Source organism: Diabrotica undecimpunctata, chromosome 6, assembly GCF_040954645.1.
Source record: "Diabrotica undecimpunctata isolate CICGRU chromosome 6, icDiaUnde3, whole genome shotgun sequence".
Taxonomy (NCBI): Eukaryota; Metazoa; Arthropoda; class Insecta; order Coleoptera; family Chrysomelidae; genus Diabrotica; species Diabrotica undecimpunctata.
The window spans coordinates 134,817,077-134,838,753 of NC_092808.1; the positions used below are offsets into that span (position 1 = coordinate 134,817,077).

The 21,677-nt window shown below is 34.5% G+C and overlaps 1 protein-coding gene across 1 annotated transcript; it reads right to left on the reverse strand.

The window, feature by feature from the left end:
- Positions 1-1,509: 1,509 nt before the first annotated feature.
- On the reverse strand, positions 1,510-21,141 carry LOC140443934 (isoaspartyl peptidase/L-asparaginase). Its single transcript, XM_072535453.1, has 7 exons — positions 20,983-21,141; positions 19,361-19,558; positions 18,030-18,147; positions 16,296-16,479; positions 13,093-13,267; positions 4,719-4,850; positions 1,510-1,680 (listed from the first exon to the last, which is right to left on the reverse strand). The coding sequence occupies exons 2-7, from the start codon at positions 19,545-19,547 to the stop codon at positions 1,544-1,546; spliced, it is 933 nt and encodes a 310-aa protein (XP_072391554.1). The 5' UTR covers positions 19,548-19,558; positions 20,983-21,141; the 3' UTR covers positions 1,510-1,543.
- Between the last annotated feature and the right edge of the window lie 536 nt (positions 21,142-21,677).

Sequence of the window (21,677 nt, forward strand, 5' to 3'; positions counted from 1 at the left end):
GAGGTGATTGAGAGGCTTGAACGCGGCTATCGCATAGCAATTTCTCTTTGCGACTTGTCGAAGGCTTTTGACTGCGTTTCACACGACATTTTTGTCCACAAATTAAATTACTATTGAATCAAAGGTATTCCTCTTCAGCTTGTAACTTCTTATCTATGTGGCAGACATCAGGCGGTAGTCTCTAAAGGTCATCTCTCCGATTTTTTATCCGTAAAACATGGAGTCCAACAAGGTTCGGTCTTAGGACCTCTTTTGTTTATTATTTATGTCAACGATTTGCCTAAATTCATATCTCAGTACAAATCCATACAATTCGCAGATGATACGATATACGTTATATCAGGAAAAAATAATGATGATTTTAAAATGTCTTATAAGTAAAGTCGTCCCAGGAACGCAACTCAACAATATTGGCAATATCATTTTAAAGTCGTCTACTTTAAAATGTATAAGGTATGTCTGAATTGTCAATATAGATGAGTCAGATAAAATTAAATTATTAGAAGAATTTTTCACTAAGTAACAAAAAACAAAATTTGTTTAATTTACCAATGTTTGTATTTTGAGAACGATTTTCAAAGTGGAAATTGAAACGTCAATAAACGTATTTTAACCTTTAATTGTGGCTTATTCCCATTTAAATATAAATTAATTTAAAATGCCACAAGAAAATAGCTTCAGAACAATATAGTTTAATCATATGGGGCAATTCAACAAATGCACTTAGAATTTTTGGAATGTAAAAGAAAGCTATCAGGATTTTAGCAGGGATTAGTTATCTAGAACACTGCCGACCTTTCTTTATCAAATTCAAAATTATGCCGCTTACTACTTTGTTGATATTTCAAGTTCTCTGAAATTCACAAAAAACGGACCCAATATAATAAAGCAATCTGATGTTCCCGTTCACAATACGCGAAACTGTCACTACCTACGAACAAATCGCTATACATTACGTCTTTCAGATAAAAATTGCCTTAATTATAACTATTGCAGTATTTTACCAAAAAGTATTAAACAGCTAAGCTGTAATAGTTTCGAAAAAGTTATAAAAAAATATCTTTTGAAACATTGGTTTTACTGCTCAGAAGAATATATGACTCATTGCAGAACATCTACTAAACTACTTACAGTAACTTTGCAATTAATTGTTTTCTGTTTAAAATGTATATTGTTAATTCTAATAAGCCAACTCCTTATTCAACTGGCTTCAGCCAATCTATTTAAGCTTCTCAAAGAATAAGCTTTACTTTGCTTTATTTTTTGTAGTGCTTGAAAAACATTTAGCGCTTGTTTATTTTTCTTTTTGTTCTCCTTTAGCTATGTTCGCTTCCTTTCTTGCCGCTAATTTCCTTGCCAGTCTATAAAGTTTTTCTTTTATGGTTTCTTCTTTTCCCACAAATAGTCTTTTATACATTATCACTCTTAATTGGACTACATGTTTACATTGATAGGGTTGATATATTAAATTAGTAATATTGGTCTTAGTATAAAATAGAAAAACAAAAATTACAAATATACCACTATTTTATTATATAAAAATTTATTTTAAGATTTCAGTTTTATGCTCATTAGCGTTGATTCCATAATGCAGTTCATTGCCCTTTTGATACATCCACGCCATTTTTTTAGAAGTAAAATAGATCCCAGGTTCACCATTTTTGGAAAGGGTTATAGCTCCTAAAAAATAAAATAGTTGAAGAATTAGCATCTCCCGATTTGGTATATATGCTTTAAAAGTAATTTACAAAATTAGAAAGTAATTATCGACAATTGTTAAAATTAATTTTTATTTATGAAGTATATATTTATAATAATTTATTATAGATATCACAAAATGTTAAAGAATACCATCCAGAAAGGGATATCAGAATATTTTTACTATGTTATTTCGACTAATAAATCTAAGACGAATAATTTAAAGATGAACATATTCGAGGTAGAACCAAAACATAGTGGCGAAAAAATTAACTCAATGATAGGAATTTATCACTACATCACTGTTCTGGCAGTTATAGATAATACGACAATTATGAAATTGGATGATAAAATTTTAGAAGCATATGAAACTTGAAGGAGCAAACAAATAAGAAAGGACGACTCCAGTGGTTGGCTTTCGAAGCCAGTACGAGACTATAAAAAGGGAAAAAGAAAATAAAAAATTAGGAAAGATCAATCCTGTCCAAGTGGCACTATTATTGTGTTTCTCTACTGGTAACTGAATTGACTTCCTGGCTTGGATATTCCATTAATCTTCGGGAAATCCATTAGAACAATGGATCCTTTAGGAGGAGATAAAAGGTGATACATTTTAGGCGTCAGAAGCCAGTACCTGCTGCCCCATCGCCGAGAAAGTTAGGGATTAAGTCTTAATGACTGGAATGACTGGTCTTAATGACAAATACTTTCAGTTATTCACTTCAGTTGCAAGTATTACGGTATAGTTTTGTCCCTTTTAAATGGCGAATCCAACGACTATGTTTAGTCAAAGGGGAGAACTTTTATTAATAATTACTGAATATAAATATTCAAAGGCCCATGTCTCCAAATATGGAAAAGTTAGATGGCGATACATCAAAAAAGGGTGTCAACAAAAAATGTACACAAAGGAAGGTGATGAAAATTACGTTATTCTTAAAAAAGCATCGGTGGAGGATAATCATGCTCCAGATATTTTTAGTAATTCTACAAAGGGGAAAGCTGTAGAAGATATATGTGAAAGACCTTTAAAGAATGTCCACAAGGAATTGAGGAAGGAAAATTTTAGAAATTTACCGCTGACGACGAAAGACATTTCTTGCGTTCGAAGAAATATCTATGCTGCAAGACGAAAATCCACACCATCATTGCCTAAGTCACAGGAAGAAGTTCTACAAGTGTTAGTGAACTTAAATTTAAAAACAAATACAGGTGAAAACTTTTTATTATCTACGAAAAATAATTCCGCAATTTTTAGTTGTTTCACAAATTTTTACTTTTTGTGTAATGTAGATTCTTTGTATGTAGATGGAACTTTTCAATACTGTCATAAATAATGTTTGTCAGATGGTTATTATACATGGCTACAAAAATGGTTTTTATGTTTGTTAACAAATAAATCACAGCAATCGTACAAAAGTACTTTTGTTACATTAATAACAATATGTACAAATTTGAATTTAAATTTCAAACTGAAGCGAATAATTTCTGATTTTGAAATAGCAATTCAAAATGCAGTCAAGTGTGGCCCGACAATATTATTTTTTGTTGCAAATTTTATTTAACACAAAAGTGGTACCGAAAAATTCAAAATTTAGGTTTGTCCTCGGAATATAAAAGTCAAACTGTTATTGGAAAATATTTAAAATTGTTTTTCGGCATTCTTTATTTAAATCCAAATGATATTGATGACTTTTTTTCTGATGAACTTTTTAATATTATGCCAGAAGATCATAGAGTTTTGTAATTTTGTGATTACCTAGTTGATAATTATTTAACGGAAGATTCAACATTTCCACCTTACATGTGGGCTTCAAGTTCATCATCTCTTATATTTACTACAAACGCATGTGACTCATTTCACTCGAAATTTAACGAATGTTTTTATAAATCACATCCTGACCTATTTAAATTTACAGACATTTTGTTAAATTTTCAAGCAGAAGTATATGTGAAAATTAGAGTTGCATATAGATTCGAAAAAAACTTGATAAAACGGCAAAAAGGAAAGTTGATTTTATTGAAAATAGGTTAAATGAATATTACGTTAATCAAAACATTACTAAATTAGACTTCATTAAGTCAGTTTGCAATTATTATGCAGCTAACTTTTAAAATCTAAAATATAGTATTCACTCTTACTTATTTTAATCACTAATCAGACATTAGAATTAAGCATTGTTATTGTTTAACTGTAGTTTTTGTTATTGTATATAAGTTAATGTAGATCTATAAATAAACTTTATTCGATTATATTGTTATAGTTTCATTATTTAATCATTTAAAATTTTCGCTCATGCTTTGGGAACTGGGTTCCTTTTTGAATACAATAAAGTAAAATAAAAACTATAATTGTTCACAAAAACATTATCTAAGTACCTAGATAGCGTGGGGCAGTTCGTAGTCGCTTTTAATTCTACTATAAAACTGAAACCATTAAAATCTAGGTAGCGTGGAAGAGTTCGTAGTCGCCCAGTTCGAGTTCAGCTCGTATTTCGAAGATTCCTATGTTCGATGTATTTCATCCACCTTCAATGTGCCTATTATTTGCTTTTTATATTTGATATTTTGCTATTTTATTATTACTTTCTCATTTCCGAGCAACCTCTTGAACAGGCGATATTTCGTGTCCCACAAGTACAAGCTAGACCACTCTCGGTATTTGCTAGGTCTTCATAAAGCACATTGTAATTCTACCTGGGCATAGTTTTCCTGTCATATATACAAAAGCAATACCATGGATATAAGTAGAACCACTTGGTCTACCCCAGAGGACAATATTCCTCAGCGATGAAAACTACTAATAGAAATAGAAACACACACATAATAGAAACGATAGAGGTATTAATGAAAGCTACAATATGTCGTAAGTCATTATCCAGTGATGTAAATAATTTTTCCGAAAGAAAGAAAATTTGCAGTTAAGAAATATTGAACAAAAGCTAAATTTAGATATGGGGAAATTATCATAATATGCTGAATACTCTTCATAGCTGAGTTCACAATATTTCAACACTTACCTGCAGTATTATTCAAACGTTTAGTCATTCTTTTCAAACTATTTTCGGTTGCTGCTTGAGCTGATTTGCCATTTTCTATATCCTTTATTATGGCAATAGCTAAGCAATATTTAATGATAGTGTCTCCATGCCCTGAAATTATTACAAAATATATTACTTTATTATTTATGGAAAAAAACTCAACCAGACATAGAATCAAAGATAATGATGATTGGGTACTCGTTATAGAAAAAAAAGTTTTTGTAAATATGCGGAAAGAATTCGGACAATCATACTAGTTTTAATATATACTATACATATTGTTTCTAATCAGGTTTGACGAAATTTATTCTGCGTATGGAATCTCTGGCTGACGATGACCTACTAGTGACTACCGGGCACACTGACGAAACGTGGTAACACATAAAGAAGTGGACCACTAGACCCACCAACAACACAAACCCTAAAGAAAAAATAGATAGGAAAAGACAGTGGATGATTGATTTTGAATCAACAAAAATGGCCAAACACATAAAAAGAAAGGAATAACACCAGCTTTTAGAACAAACAACAACTTAGGCAAATATATTAAAAATAACAAGTGACAAAAGAAAAAGAACTTACACAAACTGGTGTATACAAACTTAAATGTGGCGACCGCCCAAAAACTTACATCGGTCAAGCTGGTGTAGAACTTGTAACAAACGTCTAGCAGAACATAAAAGGGCTTTTAATATTAGAAAAACACATTCTACATACGCACTTCACCTTCTAGACCTTAATCATTTCTTTAATGACGAATTTCAAATTCTGCACATCCAAAATAAAAGCCTTAAGCTATCTTTATTAGAATTTATGAAAATCAACAAATTAAAAAATACAGACATAATTCTGAATGACCAACATGAGACAAACGGTTCTCCCCTCTTCAAACTATTCAGTTAAAGACTATAAAGTGTAAACACATACCAAAAATAGATCACTTGAGAAAGGTACTCTGCCGAAACAGCTGTAGTGATAAGAATTTATAATAAATTTTGTGGAAGTCTTGAAAACAAAAGTTTTCAGTGTTGTATGGTTATATAAAATGAATTTCCATTAAGTAACAATAGAATCCATCACTTATCTAAGACTATATGTAAATGGTATCGCCAATGTAAGAGTGAATAACATGCATTCGATAAATTAAAGTGTGGAGTTCAGTAGAGATGTATAATATCCTCTATTCAATATGTACAGTGACACATTATGCGTCAAGTTTTTGAAGAATGGAAGGTGGGGCAAAATAGGAGGACGAAAAATCAAAAACCTACGATATGCTTGTTGTGAATTTATTAATTGTTAAGTCTTTAATTTATAATGTCTTGTTCTTATCTTAATTCATTAAAAAGCACAATGACTGATATTTATTTATTTTCACTAAACATACATAATTTATTAAAAAGCGAACGTAACATTTTATCGCGAGCGCGTCGTCCGAATTAACTGTCCATTCCAAATAAAGTTCCGTTATTATATACCAGTGCCGTTATCTCGAAAAATCCAAAACCTTCGATGGCGAAACGGTAAAGGCAAACTGGATTTCCCTCGCACTGGTTCTGGAAGGTCGCTCAGGTAAATCGAGGCCTCTCGTAATCTCTACAACATATTAGAATAAAAACATGTTTTAAAGGTTAAAAACTATGACTCATATTTTTACGTAACATTGCCCCCCTCTCAAAAGATGGTTCCTCCTGGAACCTTGTTGGGACTAGAACTGGAACGGTATGCTGGTATCGGCAACTGGACCCTCTTTTACAACTTCCAGTTGTATAAAAATGACAAGGGACGGTTTTCTCTCCGCACCAGTAACTATGCGGATTGCAACAGACTAACACCTGGACTTCGGTGTCTTTAAAGATCTCCTCCACCATATTTCGGATAACTCTCCAATCTAATTGGCGGCACTCCAACTTTGGCATGGCTAACTTTTGCACGTCGGACTCTAGTACGTGCCCTCTCAATTGAAGTAAGGCTTCCCATACATCTCGGTAGGTAGGTTGGTCACGGGCAGTGTCTTTTGTTACCAGGTAGAAAAGGTAACGTGATGCATCTTGGAGTTTCAAGGTTTTACCGGGAGCTGGCACTTGGCATTGAAGTTCTGCAACTCGACCAAACTTCCTTCGAAAGACGGATGCCAACCCTGGTGCGTCTTTGATACTGGCCGGGATGGTAAGGGCCAGCGAGTAGTCATCGGGGAGCGCGAGTAGATCTTGCTTTTCTTCAGTGGTAACACCATGTCTCGCTTTACCGGTACCTCCATAGGCACCCATGAATTCCTCAAACGTGAGGTCAGACACATCTTGGACTTGGTTTACTTCCACTTCTTCATCTACGTCGTGGTCACCTTCGAAAGATGCCAACCGGTTATGGTGTACTATCATCGGTTTTCCCCTCGGAATCTTGCTTATTCGGTAGATGACATCGTTGATCTTCTCCATGATGAGGTATGGACCTTCCCAAAACTGCTGCAATTTGGGAGAACAACCTTTTCGCTTCTTGGGATTATACAGCCATACTTTGTCGTTCTTCTTAAAGCAACCCTTTTCGGCTTGTGTATCGTACCGTTTCTTCATTCGGTCGCTAGCGATCTGAAGGTGGGAACGGACCAACTCATGTACATCGTCCATTCTTCTTCGTAATTCGATCACATAATCTTCACCTGCTACATCTTCTCCAGGTCGACACCCAAATTCTAGATCACAAGGTAGTCGCATTTCGCGTCCGAATAGGACTCTGGCTGGTGTCTGGCCCGTTGATTCGTTAACAGCAGATCTGTAGGCCATTGTGAAGAACGGAAGGTATTGGTCCCAGTCTCGCTGATGATCGGACACCATCTTTGTCAAATACTTGCCAACTGTCCTATTCATTCGTTCTACCATACCATCCGATTGCGGATGATACGCGGTAGTTCTTGTTTTCTTCATGCCTAGTCTATCACATATTCCTTGGAATAGATCACTTTCGAAGTTCCTGCCTTGGTCACTATGGATCTCCAAAGGCACTCCAAATCGGCTGATATATTCTTGGATCAACTTATCTGCAACGGTGGCGGCCTTCTGGTCTGGAAGTGCGTAAATCTCGACCCACTTAGTGAAGTAATCCATTACTACCAACATGTACTTGCCCCCATTTTCACTTTCTGGAAATGGCCCTGCAATGTCCAAAGCTATTCTTTCAAACGGGCTTCCAACATTATATTGTCTCATAGGAGCTCTCCTTTTCCGGTGAGGCCCGTTACTCGTAGCACAAATAGTACATTTCTTACACCAGTCTTTTACGTCGTCGGAACTGTTCATCCAATAAAACCGTTCCCGAATTCGCTGAAGGGTTTTCCTTACACCAAAATGCCCTCCCGATGGACTGTCGTGTAACTGACGAAGTACTTCGGCTATTCTGCTCTTTGGGATCACCAACTGTCTTCTCTTCTCTGAACCGTCATCATTTTCCAGGACTCGTTTGAGCAAGCCATCTTCGATGATAAATGAGTCCCACTGGGCCCAATACGTCTTAACTACTGAGCATAGGTTTGATATTTCCTGCCAAGGTGGTCGACGGTTTTCCTCTTTCCATTTTCGGATTTTCTGTATAACTGGATCTCTCTCTTGTTCTTCCCTTATCTTAGTAGGCGTCCAGTCGTCGTTGACAATCGTCGTTCTTAGCACTGCTGCTTCCTTGGATTCCGTTTTGTTGCAGTGGGAACACTCTGCTGGGCATGGCCTTCTGGAAAGAGAATCAGCGTTTCTGTGGCTAACTCCGGCCCGGTGCTCAATCTTAAAATCGTATTCTTGGAGTCGTTCGATCCACCTGGCTATCTGACCCTCTGGATTCTTAAACTGCATCAACCACTTAAGGGCGGCATGGTCGGTTCGGATTAGAAACTTTCTGCCATAGAGGTATTGGTAGAAGTGCTCTACTGATTTAACTACTGCTAGAAGTTCTCTTCTCGTGACGCAATAATTCCGCTCAGGTTTTGAAAGGACTTTACTAAAATATCCGAGGACTCGTTCCTGTCCTCCTTGAATCTGAGACAGCACTCCTCCAATTCCCACGTTACTTGCATCCGTATCTAAGATGAACTCTCCTTCTGGCAGTGGATACCCCAAAATTGGTGCGGTTATTAAATGCTTTTTCAACGTTTCAAAGGCATTTTGGCAGTCTATATCCCAGCGGTATTCTCTTGCTTCCTCTGTAAGTCGCGTTGATGGCTTAGCGATATCTGCAAACTTCTTAATAAACCTCCGGTAGTAAGTACATAGTCCAAGAAAACTTCTCACTTGATGTTTGTCAGTTGGTTTTGGCCATTCCTTAATGGAATCGATTTTTCCCTTATCCACGGCCACTCCTTCTTTACTGACTATATGACCCAGATAATTGACTTTACCTTGAAATAGCTGGCACTTCTTGGGGTTTAGCATCAATTGGGCAGCTTTAAGTCGATTAAAAACGTTTTCTAAATTCCTCAAATGATCTTCGAATGTCTCCCCCAAGACGATTATGTCATCTAAATAAACCAGGCATGTTTTCCAAGATAACCCTCTCAACACATTTTCCATAAGCCTCTCAAATGTCGCAGGAGCATTACAAAGTCCAAATGGCATAACGTTGAATTGCCACAATCCAGATCCTGTGGTGAAGGCTGTCTTTTCTTTATCGACTGGGTCCATTTCTACCTGCCAGTATCCAGACTTCAAATCTAAAGTAGAAAACAATTTACTTCCAGCCAATGTGTCCAATGTGTCATCGATCCGAGGCAGAGGATAACTATCTTTCTTGGTAACGTTGTTCAGCAAACGGTAATCCACACAGAACCTCGTCGTTCCGTCTTTCTTCTTAACCAGGACCACCGGAGAGACCCATGGGCTCGTAGAAGGTTCTATCACCCCGTCTTTCTTCATTTCCTGAACAATCGTTTCAGCTTCCTCTCTTTTCGCCTGTGGTAATCGTCGAGCTGTTTGACGAATTGGCTTAGCATTACCAGTATCAATTTTATGCTTAACAACCGTAGTTCTTCCCGTCTTTCCTCCTTTCGGTACGAAAATATCACGATACTGCCGAAGAAATTCCCTTAATTTCCTTTTCTCCATCTGATTTAGAGACTGTCCTGCAACTGCAACCATTTGGTCGAATTTATCGTTGGAATTATCAGATGTTGTCGCCTGACGGATTATGGATGTCACAGGTACACAAGTTCCTACTTTTGTCTCTTTCTTTATGGTCACTGGGTAGTCGTTGACATTGATAAGTCTCACAGGAATTTCTTTAGCCGAAGTCACCAATTCCTTTCCAATTATGATTCCACGGCCAACCTCATCGTCGTGGTTCCAAGGCTCCATCATAACAGGTCTCCCTTCGTCCACAATTCCCTGTAGCCGCGCTACTATGATCGTTTCGCTTCTCGCAGGCACGACTGTATCTTCTTTAATGGCTGCTTGCACAGTGTTGTCATTATGTGGATGGAGAAATACTTCCTCGTTGCCAACTTTGATTACCTTATTCTTAAAATCCAATTGGAATCCATGCATATTCATTACGTCCATTCCTAATATAACATCCTCTTCGATGTCAGCAACTATAACAGTATGGACAAACTTTTCTGCTCCAATTCCCAATTGTACCTGGATTTCTCCATGAATGTTGGCATTTTCACCTGTAGCGGTCCGAAGTCGCAACCTTGTTGGTAACAGTTTCTTTCGGCTGTTTATAACTGTCGGGCGTATAATGGTTCTGGTCGCTCCGGTATCCACCAACAACGTATGCTTTTTACCATTTATGTCTCCATCTACATATACACTATCTTCACGACATTTCAAAGAAGCTATTAGTATGAGAGGGTCTTTGGAAAAGTTCTGGGTCGAGGCTGCCCCCCTAAGGCTGACCCGTTCTAGTTTTCCTGATGGTGAGTTTCTTGATTTGCGTCGTACCTAGGGTGCTTACAGGAGCTTCGTACGTGTCCTATCTCGCCACAATTCCAGCATCTGATGGTCTTCGTTTTCTTGTATGTCATGCTTTTTATCATATTAACGAGCTGGTCAAGTTTATCTTCATCTCCTTCCTCTTTTACAGTCCTAACTTTACTGTACCCGCCAGAGGCCTGCGTAGCTGACTCGTATTCGAGGGCGGCGGATAAGACATCAACCAGCGTCTTGTGACGAGCTAGTCGTAGTGTTCTCTGCATTTCATGATCACGAAGACCATCAATAAACGTTTGAACGGCCAATTTTTCCATCATGTCTTCGGGAGCTGTTGGATAAGCATATCGTACTAATCTGGCAATATCTACCTCATATTCTTGAAGAGCCTCATCTTTCTTCTGTCTACGATTTTTAAGCTGCGACTGATATACATGCTCTAAATGTTCGTGGCCATATCGCATATTTAACCTCTTCTTCAGTTGTTCGAAATCATCGGTCTCCTCTACTGCTATGGTCTGAAGCACATCTAAGGCATCTCCTCGAAGAGCGATAGTCAGGTTTACCGCCTTTTCTTTTTCAGACCATCCATTTGCTCTTGCGGCTGATTCGAACTGTTTCATGTAGTTGTTCCATGACGATTTTCCATCGAAAGTTGGGACTTTCACATGGACAGAACCTCCACTTCCTTCAAATTTCGGCCGTGTTTCCAACTTACATTTCGTCTCTTCTTCTTTTGTCTCCACTGTAATTGGATTGTTTCCTCTCTCTGCTGTCCCTGTTTCCTCCATCTTCCTTTCCATCTCTTTAATCTTTTCTTCGAAGGCCAACATATCGGCAGCAACTTGGTTTTTTAACGAAGACACTCTATCGTCAAGAGCAGATATCTCTGAAGTGACTTTAGAGATGTTAGCAGAAACTTTGCTTTCCAGAGAAGAAATCTCGTTAGAAACTTTGCTTTCTAAAGAAGCGATGTTGCCGGATACTTTGTTCTCCAATGATGCGATGTCGCCGGAAACTTTGTTCTCTAATTTCGAAATCGACGAGATGACAGCATCTTCAAATATATAAGTCTCTGGATCTAGTCCTTCTTCTAGCAAAGCGTTCTTTAGTCGTTGGACTAACTCAGCCTTTTTTCCGGTAGAAGCTAATTCTCTGTCTTCGAGATGTCTTCTTAAATTAGTCACTGTCAGCTCATAAATCGTAGCCATTTTCACAATTATTTTATATTCACTTGTATTATTATTATAAGTCTAATTTATGTTCGATCCCACTTCTGACACCATTTGTTGTGAATTTATTAATTGTTAAGTCTTTAATTTATAATGTCTTGTTCTTATCTTAATTCATTAAAAAGCACAATGACTGATATTTATTTATTTTCACTAAACATACATAATTTATTAAAAAGCGAACGTAACATTTTATCGCGAGCGCGTCGTCCGAATTAACTGTCCATTCCAAATAAAGTTCCGTTATTATATACCAGTGCCGTTATCTCGAAAAATCCAAAACCTTCGATGGCGAAACGGTAAAGGCAAACTGGATTTCCCTCGCACTGGTTCTGGAAGGTCGCTCAGGTAAATCGAGGCCTCTCGTAATCTCTACAACATATTAGAATAAAAACATGTTTTAAAGGTTAAAAACTATGACTCATATTTTTACGTAACATGCTGATGACACGTTATATTGGCGTCTTCAGCAGAAAAACTGAAAAAAAATATGAGTAACTTGGGCACGGTGAGTACGGTTTGAATATGGTTTAAAAATAATTATACAAAAAAATCAAAGTAACGATCGCCGACAAAAACAACTTCTTCAGGCTTCTTCATCACTAACAATGGAAGATGCGAAATCTGTCGACAAGTCACAATGACGAGATCGGTAATAGCCAAACTCACAAAAATCTGGAAGAACACTAACATTAAAAAAACATTATATATGTAAAATGTTTTTTTTTACTTATTCATGTTATTCGAAACGTATAATGGCATTTAAAATGCGAGAAGATCGGACCAGAACATAATACAAACACTAGACTTACTGCAACTATCAAACAAAATATACTAAGTATTTTGAGTATACAACTAGAAGAAGAAAACATATGGAACCAATGATAGTTAAAGGCAATATAGCGGGCAAAAAATTCAGAAGACAATCGCCAGCACGATGGTTTGAACTAAATAAAGGACATGACTGGTTACTCATTTTTTTAAGCTAAATAATACGCTCGGAAAGAGAAAATTGGACAGCAATAATCAAACGAATTACATAACGCCACTACATCATTAAAAAGGAGAAAATATAAAGGTAGAGATGGAATCTCTAACATTCTACTGGTGGTGGAAACTTGATAATCCTTTTATTTATGAATAGTAGCACATATCTCTGAAGCTGATCATAAAAAGTGAATGAATGCTCCAAGCCATTTTGTGCCTACTTACCAGTAGTAGAAACTGCTCCAAAATCATTATCAGCATAAGTACCACTACCTATTAGGCTAGTATCACTACATCGTCCAACCATTTTGCCATTAATGCCACCTGTAGAAGTGGCTGCAGCTAAATTGCCCTGGCAATCGAGTGCTACTGCACCAACGGTACCCACATCTCCTGGATTCTACAAAAAAATATTCCTAGATTCAAATGATTAAATGTATAGTATAGTACACAAAAAAAAACTCGTTTATAGTTTAATTAATTTGAAAAAATTTTCCGACCTTTTTCATTAAAAAAAGGAGAATGATCATGAATAATGAGTGTGTATTGATTAATTTTCATTAAAAACTTTCTGTTTGCAAATACTAATATAAAAACGATTATTAGTTTGTTAATAAACTTCATGTGAATAATGTTTTACTTTAAGTTACAATTAATATTGCCTATCAGCACGTATGCATGGTTGTATGGAGGTCAGGAAGGGACACTACATGAGTCTCATCATCAAGTTTGTGTCAAAACTTAACGGCTCGGCTGAATTGGAGAATGATTATCAAAAATAAAAAGAACGTTGTCTTCGTTATTGTATTGTTGTCTGTATTTTTGTACACTTGGAATGAAAATGAACTTGTACCATTCGGTAAAAATATTTGTATTCATATATGAGCTTCTTTGACTCTTTTAAACTACAAGCATCTGCTTAATATTTTTTAAACATCGCCGATTTTTACTTTTTCCAATTACTAAAAGTTCCAATGGATAGGAATCACTTGCATTTGCAGAGACATCACTATAACTCTTTTTTTAGCAACCTTGAAGCCAAGTACAGCCAAGAAGCTAGTGACTTCCGGGGGAGGGAACGCCAGTTTAGACCAGTTGCATCAGCATTATAAATATTGTCTTTACTGTAGTCTTCTTCACAGGGCCGATGTGCAGAGGACGTAATGTGCCGCCTCTTCCCCTCTAGGGAAAATTTTATATTTTTAATAAAGACGCAAATATTTAAAATTTGAATAGCAAACGTTTATTTTTTTGCCAGCCAATTTATAATAGTGAAAAATACTTTAACAAGATACTAAAAAAAGAAAAATAAAACCTTTTAAACAAAATTGACATTTTATAATTAGAAATACAAAACAACAGAAATTTCATATATATTTCATATAAATATCATATAACAGAAATATTCACTCAAAATATACAATCTAATAACAAAGAGTACTTAAGCATGTCAATCTGGTGAAACGAAAAGTATATAAATCACAATGATTACCTAATAGTCCTAATAATCCGTTTCTGAAACCCTATATTTTTCATTTCATGTTCGATCCGTTGTCATTTGGGTACACGTAAACTCATCACCAATTACCATAAATACCCTCGTACATAGTACAAACTCATCACCGCTATAAAAGTAGGGACTTTCAAATAGACCCCGAGATATTGGTAAACTCATCACTGGCCTACCTGTACCCCGTGGCAGGTATAGACCATAAACCCCTTGCAAACCGCTAAGATTTGGTAATTTGACAGAATAAATCTAAAATAGATGTATTAAATGCAAATGTAATTTATTGGTTTTTATTTGGGAATTCCGCAAAATTCTATTGATAGCTACATAAAACTACACGAAAAGAAAGATTTCTCTTCATTTGCCCTTGTTCTTTTAACATGGATAGTGAGCTGCTCATTACGTTTTGAGTCAATGCGGACGAAAAATGAAAAATATTAATAATTTCAAATTACAACTACAAATACAAATTACAAATACTTTAAAATCGAATTGCTTTTGTGGACAATTGCAATAAGAATAAGAAAATTACTATTTACAAAACTGTTAGATACAAACCAAAGTATGTATATAAAATATGTATGTTACTTATGCATTATCCATTTGAGAAAAGTACGGTAATAATAATAAGTGCGCTTATTATTATTAAATTTATTGACAGCTACTGGTAATTACACAATATGATGTTCGTTAGGTAACTACTTATGATTGACTGTAGTAGACTGCGCTCACATGAGCTCAAATCCCCAATTTATAATCCTACAAATAATTCATACCTCACCACAGAGGTTACTGCTTCCTATCATACCATACCCAACAAACTTTGCTTACCCTACAATTTAATCTACGCCTTAATTGCGACACTTAGGAAGTTCAATTAGAAAATATATTATTCGGCAATTTATTTAGTTGTAGGTAAATGAACTAATTATTAAAATATTATACGATATGGTTTTACAATGTCACTTATACACGGTGAAACTATAATAGATTAAGAAGTTAAGAATAATGTGAGATTACAAATTAAGGGGTTAATTTGTGATTGAACACCTTTGTTCCAACAAATTCATAATATACGACACTGAGGAGTAGGCAGATTGAGACCTCAGTGCCGAGAGACAGTTCTTGCAATACAGAACACGATACTGATACGTCTCGAGTGAGGGGAGTAGGCAGATTGAGACCCCGAACTCGAACCGAACCGTATCACTCTTGATAATGGCTCCAAAATGGGTGCCGAAACGTAGAGGAATAAATTCTCAACGCGGTTCTTCCCGAGAACTAAGTAATTTTCATTCATCTGACTGCGGAAATTTAAGTTAAGTTAACATATATTAAAAGGTGTTTCGAGGATGCTGTACTAACAGTCGCACTTTATTTCATTTTTTTTCTGATGATGAAAATAAACTTGAAAGCTTGAAACTAGTTAAAAGAGTACACTTATTTCACCACTGCTTATCCCAATAAACCTCAAAGCTCCGTTTTCTAACGTTGTCAGCAAAGACTTCTATATATATATATATATATATATATATATATATATATATATATATATATATATATATATATATAATATGAATATAAATATCTATATATATATATATATATATATATATATATATATATATATATATATATATATATATATATATAGATTTATATATATATATATATATATATATATATATATACATATATATATATATATAGATTTATATATATATATATATATATATATATATATATACATATATATATATATATATATATATATATATATATATATATATATATATATATATTCATCTGATGTGTTCGTACCGTACAAGTTACTTTTTTTCTATGTCTTCTATTATATTCCTTTGTTTTGTCTCAACTACAAATTGAATTAAATATAATTTGAAGTAATATAACCTACCTTATGACCAATTTCAGTGAGATCTCCTCCCTTGCGTATAAATTCTGCTAGAGCTTTTTTAGCATCTGGGCTAACTAAACTTCTTGGATCCGTGGTTGGAAAGCCAAGTGATTTGGCGAATTTAGAAGCTCCCTCTGCTGCTAGTAAAACATGAGGTGTTTGTTCCATAACTATGCGAGCTAAACTATAAAAAAACTGGATATTAACATATACGATGGAAATTCTGTTTATTTTCCTGCAGGATATTTTGATATACTTAAGTAATTTATTACTATTCTTATCAAAAAGATAATTTACCGCTACATATGGCCTTTGTTGACGAAAAAGCGTCGATTTTACAACCGAGGTTCGACGTTACAAACTTTAAGAGAACAAACGTGAAAATAATTTCTAAACTTGTTTTGAGCGCAACAGAATATATGTATGCGAACCATGGACCCAAAACTGCCGTGCGTCGAGGTAAACAGATTCTGCTGTACGTGTATGCCGTGCGCCGCGCACTGTTCTAACAAACAGTACACAAATAGACTAAAAAAACTGATGATTATATCGATGTAAAACTTGCATTCCCAATGAGAAGAGGTATTCGACAAGAAAGCACCAAGATATAGCAGTTGTACAACTTAGCGATGGAAACGATTTTTAAAAAACTGAACTGGGAAAATACCAAATTAATATATATATATATATATATATATATATATATATATATATATATATATATATATATATATATATATATATATATATATGGTATGGAATGAAAAATATGAGATACTCAGGTGATATAATTGTACTTGTAGAAAGCGGAGATTTGAAAAAAAAGGTAACAGAGTTAGAAGAAAAATCAAAAGATATATGTATAAAGATGAATGTTGAAAAACAAAAATAATCAGTCCAGATGATAAAGAAATCTTAATAAATAACAATAAATTGGAAAATGTAAACAAATACAGTTATTTAGGCCAACATAACGATAAAAAAAGAAAAAGATATCGAAGTAGGCAGGAGAGGGAGATTGAGCTGAGCCGTCTATAGTTAAAATGATACAAGTACTGTTCGATCAATGTGTATTGCCAGTGATAGCCTATGATGTGCAAACTTTGATACTAAAAAAACAAATAGTAAACAAAATAGAAGTTGCCTAAAGATTATAGGAGAGGAAAGTGAAAAGAAGCAAGAGAAAGAAGAAATAACCAACTCAGAGAGAGAAAGGGAGATAGGATAAAAGTAACTGATGTAACAGAAAAAATCACAAATCTAAAATGGGACTTCGCAGGACACATTACAAGAATAAAAGACGAAAGATGAAACTGAAAAATCTAAAAATCTAGACCTTGAGATGGAGAAGAAGAGGAAAACACATAACGAGATGCCACGGTGAGCTAAAAAAGATAACAAGCAGAACGTGATTAAAAGCAGCAAATCAGATACAGGTATGGAAACAGTTAAGAGAGACATGTTCAATTTTGGACGCAAAAAGGAGAAGAAGAAGAAGGTTAGTAACAGTTATTAACGGTTTATAATTAACTATTATTTATCGACTTACGAAATTGAGCTAAAAATAAATCGACAGATCCTATCAGTAGAATAAACTTAAAAGTGACAGAAATAGAAAAATCACGTTGACATGTAGTCGCTTGGTTTCATACCAAGGGATGACAATAATTACTTTTAAAAGTACCTGATTGTAAAACCATTTCAAGAATAAAAACACATATTTTATATCAATACCTTATTGGATGTTTGATATCTTTTACAACTGTTACACCTCCTGCACTAAGAGTAGATCCTACCATAATACTAGCGTCCATTTCCACTTCTCCGGCTAAATTTAATACTGATCCGTATCCTAAAATAAAACCAATACTGAACAATATGTAAAACTTTTCGAAAGGAAATTTTGGAATCAGTAATTTAATATTCTACTATTAAACTCCGTAGCCAGATGCGAAAATGCCACTGAACCTCTAAAAATCATACGAACAAGCTGAAATATGCTAAAATGGTCAATTTTGGGACCCCAATAAGATCCAAAAAAGTTTTAGCCTGGGGAAGCCTACCCTCGGCTTCCCCCTAAACATTCAATTAACTTGTCTAACTATACTCTCGTGAATCGCACCAATTTATATTATTACGTGAGCAAATTTTATGGAACTATCTTACAGCTTACTTATGTACCGGGTGGTCCAATAAGCCGATCTCTCGGCTATATATCAGAGACTGTTCATGTTATAACTTTGGGAGAAAAAATTCCTTAGTAAAGTAAAAGTGGCCAACAGAAATCGCTGGAAATCTTTCAAGTTTCTGGGTTAACCGCTAGGGGGCGTAACTGGTGAAGAAAAATTTGAAAACCAGTTTTTTGTGAAATATGCCTAAATTCCGCACAAAGTTGTTCAAGTACTTTTTTTTATTTTTTGAAATAAAGGGTGAGAGAGAGTGGGAAAGTATTTGTGGATAAATACCTATAACTTTGGTTTGGATCAACCGATTTTAACGAAATTAGTGTCATTAGAAAGAGTGTGGATGAATTAATTTATATCTACTATAAAATAATTGCATTTAGTTTTAATTGTCATGGGTAGAGGGTACTTTCGAATAGAAAAATTAAAATTTGTTTTTCTTCAAAATGTTTAATGGAAACACCTATTTTTAAAAGTTTTATTTTTTATTCTTTGTCTGTTTACAAATAAAATTGATTTATTGAAGTGGTGCCTTAATTTCTTGGAGAAGTGTACATTGGCGAAGCATACACAATAAAAATGACCCCGGTATGAATTTACTTCTGATAGTTAAAATTGTTGCCGTTAGCTCTTAATTCAATTTGTAGATGAGTCACCTTTAATTAAAAATTTTCCGATTATACTAGCTACATTCTTGTTAAATAATATATCTTGAATACGCTTGGGCAAATGTAGCTGATAACATGGCTGCTTGACTATTGAATACTATAACAATTGATCCCGATATTTCATAGACGACCTGACTCAAAAATCAGAAAGTTATTATTAATAGCTGTACAATTCTTCTCAGAAATAAATTAAAATTAGCGTGTATTTTCTTACCTGCGTTGAAATTTTCATCATCCTCCATATATATTACAGCCTGCTCAACAGCATCCAAAGCACTACCGCCTTCTTTTAAGATTTTAAATCCAATTTCCATAGACTTTCTAAGCCCTTGAATTTTGCCTTCATTTCTAGAATCAGGAATATCTCCAGCCCCGCCGTGAATTAACAGTATAGGCTCCATTTTAACAGAAACTGGGAAAACACTTTATTTAACAAATGCAATTGTCTTAAGTACATAAGTTTATTCAGATTATTTGAGTATTATATTATTTAATTTCAACGAAGACTGATTATATATTAAATCGTTAGTAAATAAAATATTAGTCAATTGATAACGTGATTCATTGTTCTTTGCTAATTTAGGTATTTTTTAGATAACACTGAAAAGATAATCAGAGAGCCACTAGTAAAAAGTAATTGATAACAGTAACGATTTTAAATACCCTTGCTATAATTATAATTATGGCAATATAGAAGTGAAACTTTTACATGAAGCATTTATACAATAGAAAGTGATCTAAAGTTTTTTTTACATAAATTAAGGCTGTAGATAAAATACATATCTTTGTTTATACACAAAAATGGGATAGAACTTCCAAAATATTTTGAGTTGTTATTTCTAAATGTTCCCAGACAATAGTAGTATTTTGCAGTAGACCTCGTGGATTTTAAGAAGAGTTATGACGTTGTAAATACTTGCGCGGAACTAAATGGCAACAGCGCACTGGGACGAACAGAATAAAATCACTATTCTTATAATAGTTTGAAGTTTGTCAGCACGCGATCGCCATATTTTAAACGGAAACATAGACTCGAATTGAGAAATTTGTGACAAGCTACGACAGAACTGTAATTTAAATTTTTATAGATTAATAATTTAGTACATTTCAAATAATTTAATCTATTCTTCAACTAAAAGTACGAATAAAATAGTGCATATTATGTCTATAGTTGCCGTAAATAAATTAAACTGGGTTAATTTTTCTAAGCACACCAGATAAAATATCACTGAACAGCGCTGATTCCGACTAAAACATGGCTGATTCCGTCTGCGCGTACTTATTTTTTCAAGCAGAGTGGGCATTCTGATTGTTTATTATTCTGTGGTAAAACTAATTGTTTTGGGATTTTTTCTCTTCGATTAGTTTGGTCTCTTGCATAACCTTCTTAAAGCCATTAATTCATCATGATTAAAGACGTTATAAGCTAACATTAATTTACAGTAATTTTATAGCAATGTCACAGTATTACATAATACATTATATTACCGTTAATCGAAGCTAGAAAGCAGCGAACTGATCTGCCCCTAAAAAACATTTGTCACAATGACAAATACTTCTAAAAAAATAGCAAATTTGCCCACCTCTAATACTGACATTTATATATAATAGGTTTTTTGCATTACTGTGGTTCCTTAAGATTTTGTGGCGAGACGCCTCTGCCAACATTCCACAGCAAACAATGTGTGTTCAACTGCCTACATCATAGCATAGACGTCTCAACTTTTATGTATTCTGTAACTTGTTAGAAATACAATCGTTCTTATCAAATTTGAGAAAATGAATATTTACTTAAATAAAAATATCCTATCTCTACATATATATTCCAATATTTACCTGTTGTTAAACTTTCTTTATACGATTATCTGGCCAATTAAATGAAATAATTAAACGATAACGATAGCTTCTATCTTATAATTTATAATCAGGGCTGTAGAGTGTAGATTAGGCCAGCGAAAATTACAGCTCACTGCGATTGGCCAGGAGTACGAAGCAGTCCAATCCGTGTCACCCTAGCAAGTTTCCAGTGGCGCAGTGTAAGCGGTACACAGAAAACAACGTGTCACAATATAAGGTGACATTAAGCCATATTTTTTTAGGTTTGATCCAGGCCTTTACTTCAAAATATTTTAACACAAAGTTGCTATTTTTACAGCAGATTATTTAAAATTCATTACAGCTAAACAGATTTAACTGCAACGGTGATGATTTGACACGACCAGACACGACAGGCGTTGATTGATGCGGTGTTGCCTAATCAAATATTATTTTAGAGGTTGTCCATTGTACTGTAATATTAGTACTCCATAATTACTGTAATGAGTTTATAATTATATTTATTATCAGAGCACTAATATCAAAGTTAAAATGTTTGAGGTAATTGATAAAATATGTTATTTGCTGAAGTTATTAGCCATAATCATTAAAATGAACTGAATGAATGGGAGTATTAAATTAGAAAGCTAAATTTGTGTCATACTGAGAATTGCGATATTTAGTTAAAATAAATTGTTTCCAATGGTTGTGGAAAT